We start from the raw sequence: 11,470 nt of genomic DNA on the forward strand, positions 1-11,470 counted from the left end.
CTACAAGCACAAATATTTATCCAAATGTTTATTATTGTTATTAGTTATTATTATTAGTGTGTGGTAGTAGCCTAAATGTTTATTATTGTTATTAGTGTGTGGTAGTAGCCTAGATCAGGGCACTCACTCTTAGGTATTGGGAAGGAATTGTTCCCTCTGAGGCTGGCACAGGATTCCCAGAGCAGCTGTTGCTACTCCTGGATCCCTGGCAGTGCCCAAGGCCAGGCTGGACAGGGCTGGAGCAGCCTGGGACAGTGGGAGGTGTCCCTGCCATGGCAGGGGTGGCACTGGGTGGGCTTTGAGCTCCCTCCCAACCCAACCCAGTCTGAGGTGAGATACTGGGAGGGACTCGGAGCAGTATCCAGGATGGAATCCTGTCCCCAGCACCATTTATCTCTGTGAACTCTCGTTATTTCCTGCACAGAGAGGTTCAGAGTTCAGCCAAGGGCTGCCTGCAGTGCTCAGCCTGGGAGGGTTTGCAGCAGCTCTGCTCTCAGGGTGCACTTTGGCCAGAGAAAGCAAAGCCAGATTTCTTCTGCCTGTTTGACAGTGCTGCTCCTTCCCACCTTGGATGCTTCATATCCCTTTGCAGGGAGGTGGGGGATTCACTGAATGAACTCGAGGGGCTTTCCCAAATGCATCATGGAAATCTCTGATGCTGGAGAAATGAGCCTCACTGCTCCTGGCCCCAGCAATCCTGGCAGGAGCAGGCAGAGCAGAAAATATTAATTATTGGACAAAATTATCAAGATTATACCATGTTCCCCCTCAAAACCCAATGAGTTTTCACCAGGATCTGTGCAGAGCAGGAATTTTTACTCGGTTTCCCCAGGATCTTTGCAGAATGGGAATTTTGGTTTGGTGGCTTCTCTGAGCTTGTATTTAACCAGAAATGCAGAGAAAAATGATCCTGAAATTAGCTGGGAGCAGGCAGGAGCTCGCTCCTGGCTAAAGGCTGGTGCGGGGTGGGGGTCGCTGTCCTGCCTTTCAGGAAGGGGGTGCTCTCAGCAGCCCTGGGATTATCCCTGAGTGGCAGTGACAGAAAGGGACTTCACAAACAAAGCAGACAGCTGTGCACAGCCAGCAGCCAAGGAAGGCTTTCTCTGGAACAGGAGAGTAATCCAATTCCGCGTGGGAGCAGCGGAGGTGCAGGAGACGGCGCAATGTGATTTCCAGGACAGCCATCCCTCATCTCTGCTCCCTGCAGGGCCACAGCCTGTCCCTGTGTGCCTGGCCAGGAGCAGCTCCTGCTCTCCCATCTCCATCCCTGCCGCATCAACAGCTGCCATTCCCTCCCTCCATCCCTCCAGTGTCATGGAGAAGGAATGGGAGCCCAGGCTCCCCTGGCTTTTCCCACCCTTGTCCCAAAGAACCAGCCCCCAGGAACATGGTCTGAACCCACCCAATGCTTATCTTCCCTTACTGTTTATCATGTACTCCTTCCTCAAAGGAATCCCTTAAATCCTCACCCCTGGGCTGCTGGACCCAGCCTTCCCTGGAAAAGGCTGTCCAAAAGGAGCACCTGTGATAAACGGTCCTATGTTGAGTATCCATGCTGGATACCCCCGGGAAGAGCCTTGCTAAGGCTGTTTGGAGCAATCATTAACGCAACAAAAAAATATTAAACACCAAATGCCCTTGTGTTCCACATAACAAACACCAGCCACCCTTCAGCATCCTCTTTCTTGGATGTAAAGACTTATTTTTTCCACTAAAAATTAACCAAATGAATCAATGTCTGGAATTACGCCTGTGGGAATGAGTAATTTCTTACAGTTCATACAAATATTTCCCATTTTTGAGCCATATTCTGGTTCATCTTTCCAGATAATCACAAAGCCAGCCACTCTCCCCTAGTTCCAGCTTGGCCAGCTGGTAAAGCATCTGCCAGCAGAAATGGCTAAAACAATCTGAGCAGGAACATTCCCTTATTTATTAATTTTCTTCCCTATTTTTGGGCTTCATGTTGTTGAAATGACACATCAGAACTGCCCGGGGACAGACCTGTGTGCTGCAGCTCAGGTGTGCTCTTCCTCAGGGGCACAAGGACTGCATCCCATTGTTCCCTCACCTCCACATCAATCCCAGCAGGTCCATATGGACCCGTACAGGGCTGGACGTGGGTGCAGGCTGGGATCTGCTCCATCCCTGCTCGAGGGATGCTCCAAGCAGTCAGGAGGATGTGGGCAGCAGGATGTGGGCAGCCAGCGCTGGCAGAAAAAACCTTTTCCTCACTCCCATCCCAGATGAGACCTTGGTCTTGATCCAAGGACTCCATGTGATGGATGGGTTTTTCCCTCCAAGGAGGGATTTTCACTGCCTGGGTGTGAGCTGCTCATCCTTCACCCACGGGCAGCCTGAGGCAGATAATGGGATGCAGGGGTTGGAGGAAAACATGTGGGAACAAAGGAAAACCATAACGTAGGAGAGAAGAGTTTTCATATCTCCATCCTTAGGTATTTTTAGTCTGAAAGGCACAAATGCATCACTGAGCTATGAAAGGAAAGCTCCCTGCTGCTCTCCATGTCAGGGGCTTCGGAGCAGTGCTGTGCCTGTGGGCACCTATATCCAGGTGGAGGAAAACCACGTCCCTTTAGCTGGAGGAGACATCACTGGCAGGGACACCTTCCCCTATCCCAGGCTGCTCCAAGCCCTGTCCATCCTGGCCTTGGACACCTCCAGGGATCCAGAGACAGCCACAGCTTCTCTGGGCAACCTGTGGCAGTCTCACCACCCTCAGAGGGAAGAATTTCCTTCCCAATATCCCATCTAAACCTGTTCTTCTTCAGTTTAAGTCCAACCCCCCTTGTGAAAAGCTCCTCTCACAGCAGATCAGCTGCATTTGCCCTCTGCTCAAGGCATGGAGCAAGTTCTCAACACAGGCTGCCAAGCAGAGATGGGCTCTGGTGGGACCCCACGCCCCCCTTCCCACACGGACAGGAGCTGAGGGCAAAGGAGGAGCAGCTGGGATGGTTGGGTTGGAAGACTCTGGATCTGTGCTAATCCAGGAAAACACAAACATTCCTTTCCCTCTAATGTTCAGACTTGCTGGAAGCATGAAGAGGGCAAAGAAGAGGACAGAGACCCAAGCCAGACCCTGTTCCAGTGCCCAGCTGTGCCAGAGAGGTTCAGCTCCACCACCACGGGACTGTGAACAAACCCAGCTGAGCCACGGCAATGCTGGGCTCCCCTCCTTCCTCTGCTCCTCCATCCGTTTTGCATTATTAAATCCACTCCCATCTAACAGGATTTTATGTCATGGTTTTTCCCCAAAGTGGGAAAAAAGGAAACAGGGGTGTCAGGTCACGCAGCAGCACCATTAAGCAGGAGGCTGCTACGCTGCCGTGGGTCTGGAGCCTCTTTAGCATTTTCATTAGCTCTCCAAAGCTTTTGATGTCCCTTATTTACGACACAGACACTGCAGAGGAGGCAGGCAATGATTAAGATGAGCTTTTACTCTTCTGGAGTGCGCCGGGTACCTCGTGGCTACGGACCCTGCATATAAAGCAATATTGCTTATTATTCTGAGCTGTTTGTTCCATTAATCATGAGCCTGCTTTGCTCTGGGAAGAGGAATTGGAATACAGCAATATTCTGTCTGCTTGTTTTTAAAATACTTGTGTGGGTGGACACTCCAGCTACTGCTCACATTTTTCTCTTGCAAGAAGAGCTGTTCGTGATTCTCCTCCCCAGTGTTTTCTCCTGACACTGATTTTGTTCGTCGAACTCAGGAGGGGAACTGCCTCAAGCCTGTCAACGAGTGTTGTATGGAAATAAGGAGTACTGACTGAGAAATGCTTGAAATTCTGCATCCGAGAGAGGAAAAGGATTTCTTCATGCGAAGGGTGGACATTGGATGGGCTGCCCAGGGAGGTGGTGGAGTCCCCATCCAAGGAAGGTGACACTCAGTGCCCTGGGCTGGGTGACAAGGGGGGAATCGGACACAGATTGGACTTCATGGTCTTGGAGGGCTTTTCCAACCTCAGTGATATCACGATTCTGTGGTTCAGTTCAAAGTCACTCACTGCCCTCGCAGTCCCAGCCTTCACCAGCCACCCAGGCAACAGCAGGTCTGGGGACTCCTTCAGGATATCCCAGAGGGAATTTTCAGAGTGTTCAACTCATGATCCTGAGAAGACACTATGGAGCCATTAAGAGCAACTCAACAAGTTGTGTCAGCATCTTCTATGACCTTTTCTCACCACATCTGACCTCATGAAGAGCCTTCCAGAAAACCAGAGAGTTCTCGGGTAGAGCAGAGGAAGAAGGGAACAAAACAACCAACTTGATAATTATTAGTGAGTTCCCATCCAGCTCTCCAGACATGGACAATGCGTCAGGGCATGTCTCCAAGCTGAAAGGTTTACAGGATACATAAACAGCTCCATAAAACAAACGTTGTCACCAGCTCCTGGAAAAGCACCGCTGGAAACAGCAGGTAAGGCCAGAGCAGCTCCGTGAGACAGCAGAGCTGCTTCTTCATTGCTGACAGATGGCTTCACCTGAATGTCCTTCATTGAAAAATCAACTGAAAAACTACAGGTCTGCTGCTTTTCTAACCTGCACTTATTCAATCCTTCCAACCCTTCCAACATATACGCTCACTCCAAAACACAGCATCCACTCCAAGGAAATGAATTTCCCTTCCTATAAGAATGAGAGATTGCACACACGCAAGCCAGGTTAGTTCAGTTCATATGGAAACAGCCAATTATATAATTTATTTATTAATACAGTTTTAATTTACAGTACAATTGAGCTGCACACCCAAGACATAGATTATTTACAGAGCATGAAAGGCAGACACGGCAGGTGTCCCTTGTTCCCCAGCTGGTTTGGGTTTCTAAACTGAGACACCCCCAGGAGCACCCCAGCATCTCCATTGCCACACAGCCTTGGTCTCATGGCAACCAAAGGAAGCTTCGAATCATGGAATTGTTTAGGTTGGAAAGGGCCTCTGAGACAATCCAGTTGAATCATTCCTCCAGCACTGCCAATGCCACCCCTGACCCATGCCCCCAAGTGCCACATCCACAGGGATTTTAAACCCCTCCAGGGTATGAGGACTCCATCCGTGCCCTGGGCAGCCCCTGCCAAGCCCTGACCCCCTGTCCATGGGGAAATTCCTGCTGTGCCCACCCTGAGCCTGCCCTGCCCAGCCTGGGGCCGTTCCCTCTGCTCCTGTCCCTGTTCCTGGAGCACAGCCCGACCCCCCGGCTGTCCCCTCCTGGCAGGAGCTGTGCAGAGCCACAAGGGCCCCCTGAGCCTCCTGTGCTCCAGGCTGAGCCCCTTCCCAGCTCCCTCAGGGATTCTCCTGGGTGCAGGAATGCCTGAGCCTGTTTTGCTCCAATGGATTGTTGCTCTGACAGATCCCAGCCCTCAGAGACCTCCACACCCCGCACAGAGAACACACAGCAGTGCTAATGACACATTCCAGAACATCCTGGCTGTGTGAGTAATTGCAGATCCTTTGCACAGGCATCTCCATGAAGGCAGTGGGAGTTGTAGAGACATTATTAGGTCTCCTGACATTTTAAAAAGGCTTAGACAGAAAACTTCTTTGAGGGGTTTCAAAGGCTGCAATGGAACTGAAATAGTATTTGTAATAATAACCAAACAACCCACGAGGAGCTTTGTGTAACCGCTTGGACATGAGAGAACAGAGAGAGAAAATCCATGCACAAAGCCAGGGAGGAGAAAGGAAGAGTTATGTCCAAGCAAAGCCACCAGGGCTGCTCCCCTGGCCACCCCAGAGAGGTCACACACAGGGGACAACACCAGCCAGCACCACAGGTCCAGCACTGGGAGCTTGGGGGTTCCCTTCACCAACAGGGAAAATCAGGAGCAGAGCCTCTGGGCTGATTTTGGCAAATGAGCATTACCTTTTGGACAGCTCCAAACCCTCCTGAAGTTGGGTTTCTGAAATCATAATTAATGAAAATCGTAAGTTTTTCTGCTGAATCAAATGGTGTGAGGGCTCAGATGAAAGCGGGGCAATCTCTCCTGGCACGCATGGAGCCATCTGACCCCATGAGTGCGTAGGCACAGCCTAAGGAGGCTGGAAAAGCTGCTCAGGGACAGCACAGGAGACAAGGGAGCACCAGGTGCCAAGAGTTGTTCAAATCTCATATATTCACATGGATACAAATGTCATGGGTTTGTGTATTAGCCTGCAACATGAACAAAGGTGTCTGGGAAAAAAGACCATTCTATAGCACCTTCCATTGAAACCCAGACTGGTTTGGGTTGGGAGGGACCTTAAAGCTCATCCCATTCCACCCCTGCCATGGCAGGGACACCTTACATTACCCCAGGCTGCTCCCAGCCCCAGTGTCCAGCCTGGCCTTGGGCACTGCCAGGGATCCAGGGGCAGCCACAGCTTCTGTGGGAAGTCCTGTGCCAGGGCCTCCCCACCCTGGCAGGGAACAATTCCCAATTCCCAATCTCCCATCCATCCCTGCCCTGTGTGGGCTGTGGGAAGCCATTCCCCCTTGTCCTGGCTCTCCAGGCCCCCATGTTTCTCACAGGCTCCCCTCAGGTCATTCTCAGCACGGATACTTTCACAGTAAGAGCCTGAAAGCCTCCAGCACCTCCCGTTCCATATTGTGTTCACCTTCAGCAATGAAATCACTTCACTAGAAAAGTGCTATAAAAAGTAGCAATTCCTCTCCTCCCGAGTCTCATGTGTCGAGATGACGTTGCTGAGTAAAAATCAAACCTGCGGTGCAACACTGAGGTCTTACAGTCTTCTGCTTGGGTTAGAACACACCCAAAATAGGAGACAGAGTCGTGGAATTATTTAGCTTTGAAAAGCCCTCTAAGACCATGGAGTTCAACTGCTCCCCAGCACTGACCCACATCCCCACCTCCACATAGCTTTTAAATCCCTCCAGTCCCTTCATTCACATGAAGTGTCTGCCAAAAGTTCTCGTCAGAGAGGGGTTTGCTTCCAGGTGTAGCTGCTCCTTCCCCAGGCAGTGTTGTCTGAAGTGACTCGTCCCAGGTCTCAACTAAACCCTGGGTAACTTGTATGGAGGGGGGAAAATAGATATCTGATAGAATTCTGATAGAATTCGGGAAAAGGAGCTTCAGACAGCAAAACCAGGGTGGTGGTTGGGCAAGGAGAAGACAACCAGCTTCTGCATCAAAGGGCGCTCAGAACCTCCCCGTTACCTTCATCAGGAGGCAGCTCCTGCTCAAGGACACCAAGGATCACTCCTGCTCTGGGAGTGAGAGCACGTGGAAAATCCTGCCCCAGAGAACAGAGGAAGTTGGGAATGAAAAAGTAAAGCAGGAATGAAAGCCTGATTTTATGCAGCTGTAATCACTCCCAGAACTGCACAGTACACAGGGAAACTTCACTTCTGCCATGCAAAAACTGCAGCTTTGCTGGGCAAGCCAGTCTGTCAATCAAAAATTTAGGCACGCAGAGCCACACACATGCTCATTTTCAGAGGAAATGCCTCACTTTGTTAGAGATTTGCTCTGGTCAATAGACTCCTGAAAACAATTTAACTCTACACATTATAGATGATTTCCTCTGAGTTAACAGGCTGGAGATATTTAAAAACTGGCATGTACTCACAAGAATACAGAGATTTGCTCTGACAGACATTTTTTTCCTCTGGAAAACTTCTTACATTAAAAACTTCTGGTCATAGGTAATTGCTAACATGGAACATTTATTGGTTTAAAAAAATAAACATGCAGAAGCCATCCTCCTTAAAAACAACACAGACAATTACCCAGTGGGGATTTTAGAGGAAAGCAACAACCCTGCAAGGCGTGGATTCCTCCAAAATCTCCAGCAGAAATGTATTTTCTGTGGGAGTCCACGCTCCAGCTGTGCCGTGCAGCGAGTCCAGCCAAAAGCAATCACATTACAGAGCATTTGCCTTGCAGTTTATCTTTCTTTTTCTGCTGTTTGGATTTCTTTCCATCCACCTGGAGACTGATAGTTCTCCTCTGCTCCAGATTCAAGAGCTCCTGGAAGAGCTCCTGCACGTTGTAGTTCATTTTGGCTGATGTCTCCATGAAGGCACACTTCCACTTGCTGGCCAGCGCCTGCCCCTCGCTGGCATCCAGCTCCCTCTGCGTGTCGTCACTTTTGTTCCCCACCAACATTATCGGGATTTTCTGGATGTCGCCTTTGATCTGACAAATCTCATCGAAGATGGGGTGAAGATCTTCCATGGATTGCCTGCTGGTGACGGAGTACACCAAGATGAAGGCATGCCCTTTGGATATGGAGAGCCGCTGCATGGCAGGGAACTGGTGGCTGCCCGTGGTGTCCGTGATCTGCAGGGTGCAGATGCTCTTGTCACAGCTGATCACCTGCCGGTACGTGTCCTCGATGGTGGGGATGTAGGTTTCCCTGAAAGTGCCCCTCACAAAGCGCAGGACCAGGGAGCTTTTGCCGACCCCCGCTGCTCCGAACACCACCACCCTGTAATCATTGCTCTGCTCTGGCATGTTCGCTGCGCCGAGAAGCGAGGGGAGGTTTTCACACAAAAAGCCCGAGTTCCGCCAAGTTTACACACCCCTATGCAGAGGTGGGCTGGGGAGAGGGAGGGGGAAAGGGTGCGTTATTGAACTCCGCAATTAATAAATCACTCCCATCCTTTTGCCGTGAAATAAACCACTGTTCCTCCCTACCCCAGCCATGCAGCCCATGCAGGTTTAACGCTACGAGAAGAGAATAAGAATTCACCTGCAGCCATCAGCTCCACCGAGCAGAAAAACGGGGCTGAAACCGCCTGGCAGCCGCGGGGAAGAGGTATTCCGGCTCCAGGGAAGCCGTGCTCCAGCCCCGGGAAAGCCGCGCTCAGCCCCCGGGAAGGCGTGTTCCAGCCCCCGGGAAGCGGTACCACCCTCGCCCGGAGCGCCGCCGCCGCCGCGGCAGGGGAGGGGAGGCTCCGCGCCTTCGTAAATCCAGCCTTCCACTCAACCGCCCCGTGAAAATAAATAAATAATCAGCACGACCGCCCGAATTAAAGCTGCAGCCGAGCTCCGCTGCTCCATCCCTCACTCCGCGCACGAAGGCGAGTCTCGCCCTCCCTCAGCCCCCGCACCGCAGACCCCCAGGAGCTGCCGGGCTCTGCCGTCTTTCATCCACCCTGCGCACCTCCCAGCTTAAATGTAGGGCTGATTTAATTTAAAAACTTCAAATCCGGGTCAGGTTTTCGTCCCCACTGGCATTAAGCGGGGCAGAGATGCCCTGAGCAGCTTCTCAGCCCTCGGTAAGCCACCGAGCCCTGCGGCCATGGTCAGCAAGGTCCACTCAGGACCTTCTCCGTGTAATCCTTTCCAACTCGGGACATTCCGTGATTCCACTGTTTGGTTTGTCTCCCTCACACCGCCGGATGAAATAAGAGTAGTTGTGTGCCACAATCACAAGCCATATTTCCCCTCGTTTATTAGGAATTTCCCCCAAAGAAGTCTCTCCAAACGCCCTCATGAGGGGACACGGGAGCTTACACCACTCGCTGCCTGACGGGCAGGCGGCCGTGTGTCCCCACTGTTCCACCTCCGGCATGGCCGGGGAGGAGAGCTATCCCCGGTTCTTCTCAGCCGCCGCCTCGGGCTAGGCTCTGCCCTCACGGCCCCTTCCCGCCCCGGGCTGGGCTCGGCTCTGCCCTCACGGCCCCTTCCCGCCCCGGGCTGGGCTCGGCTCGGCTCTGCCCACACGGTACCTTCCCGCCCCGGGCTGGGCTCGGCTCTGCCCTCACGGCCCTTCCCGCCCCGGACTGGGCTCGGCTCTGCCCTCACGGCCCCTTCCCGCCCCTTCCCGCCCAGGCGCCGCCCGCCCTCACAGCCCAAAATGGCCGTCGGCGTCTGAGGGGATCGGTCTGAAATCAGTGCATTTTATTAATTGTTTCTGTTTGTGGGTCATCTGCGTTGCAAAATGTGGGATATGTAAAATTTCCTTAAGAAAGGATGGTTTTTTTTGAAGTTTGATCTTTGTAGACTTTCAAGCCTAATCAACAAAAAGTGAGATTGAATCTGTGAAACAGCTGACAACAAGCTCTAAGTGATGCCCGTGTATTAGAAAAAACAAATTATAGAATTGGTAGACAAAAGACGATTGATAGAATTGTTAAGGTTAGGACCGGACACGTTTCTCTGCTCTCAGACCTGGGGGAGTTGAACAAAGCTTGGGAAGAAGGATGAGCCATTGATAGTGGGCACAGGGAATGCAGGACTTATGGACCACAAGGACATCTGGCACAACTCCCAAGATCAGGAAGAAATTAGTAAAAACAACTCAGTAACTGTGCTGAAATCAGCACTTGTGGAGGAACACTTCCCAGTCCTTCCCCAAGCTCATTCTTCCCAAACCATTTGTGGTTTTCTGGGTTATCATTTCTTATTTCTCTGATCCTTGTTGTGCTCCTAACGCTGTGGTGTTCTCCTATTATAAATCCACTTCTATCAGCCTTGTAATGCTTCTATCCCAGACCAACACAAAGTATCACTTTAGATCCATTTCATACTGCTGTGGAGGTTTTTGTCTAACACAAAGGAAAAAAAAATCCCAGAGAAGTTTCAATGGTGACATGAGGCCAAAATATCTGGGATAGAACTTGGACCAAATCCATCCCCATGCAAGGGGAACTAAACCTGAGACCCTAAAAACAAAATGGCCTCTTTAAAACCAGGCATCCATTTGTACTGAGATGCTTTGAAAGTCTGAATTAATAATGTCTGAATGTCTGAATTAATAATGATAATATTAATGAAAACAGGGGAATAAAGCAGAACTGTGAAAGTCCACTAATCAACATTAGTGGGGTCAACATGGGGTCAGGGATCACCCCTCACCTTCCTTTTGCTGTAAAAAATTCCTGTTCATCTCGCATCTGCTTTTACGGTTCCTGTCTCTCCAGGCAGGATGACTTGCCTGTGGCAAGGCTCAACCTGCAAGCCATTCACTTTGCCTGAATCCCATCATAATTGGGGATTTTCAGAGCAGATTTACAAACCGTCATTTCTGGTGTTTATGGGGTATTGCTAAACCTTCATTCCTGGTGTTTATGAGGTATTTATTAGCCACAATGAAATGCTGGCTAGGAATGAGTAGCTAATTCGCTCTCTGTGCTAGCCACTTTTGCTCAGTTATCCCATTTTCAGATATTTTCCAAGCTTTCCAATGGCTCTTTCTAAGAGGTGTTTTATTTAAACCTCCAGATCTAAAGTCTGAATCTGGGATTGATTTCCTATAATAGGCTGTGACAAGGGAAGGACTCTAAGAGCTCTTGCACAGCGTGGTGTCAGGTGCTAAGTGGGAAGCAGACCCGTGACACGTCCATGTGCCCACCGCAGATCAAAACCTTCCAAAAATAAATCTGTTGCTGCTTATTTTACCCCAAAAAGTGCTCTGACGCTGTCCTGTCGAGAGCAGGTGACTGTCATTATAAGCAGGACTGGAGCTGCTCTCCTGCAGCTCCGTCTCCTGCCGTTCTGTCCCCAG

At 50.7% G+C, this 11,470-nt stretch overlaps 1 protein-coding gene across 1 annotated transcript; it reads right to left on the bottom strand.

Annotated features, from left to right (window-relative positions):
• Positions 1 to 7,444: 7,444 nt before the first annotated feature.
• DIRAS3 (DIRAS family GTPase 3) lies at positions 7,445 to 8,990 on the bottom strand. Its single transcript, XM_041472207.1, has 2 exons — positions 8,711 to 8,990; positions 7,445 to 8,557 (listed from the first exon to the last, which is right to left on the bottom strand). Exon 2 carries the CDS (start codon positions 8,470 to 8,472, stop codon positions 7,876 to 7,878), a length of 597 nt encoding a protein of 198 aa, XP_041328141.1. The 5' UTR covers positions 8,473 to 8,557; positions 8,711 to 8,990; the 3' UTR covers positions 7,445 to 7,875.
• Between the last annotated feature and the right edge of the window lie 2,480 nt (positions 8,991 to 11,470).

This window comes from Pyrgilauda ruficollis, unplaced genomic scaffold (genome assembly GCF_017590135.1).
Source record: "Pyrgilauda ruficollis isolate IOZ18807 unplaced genomic scaffold, ASM1759013v1 scaffold283, whole genome shotgun sequence".
Taxonomy (NCBI): Eukaryota; Metazoa; Chordata; class Aves; order Passeriformes; family Passeridae; genus Pyrgilauda; species Pyrgilauda ruficollis.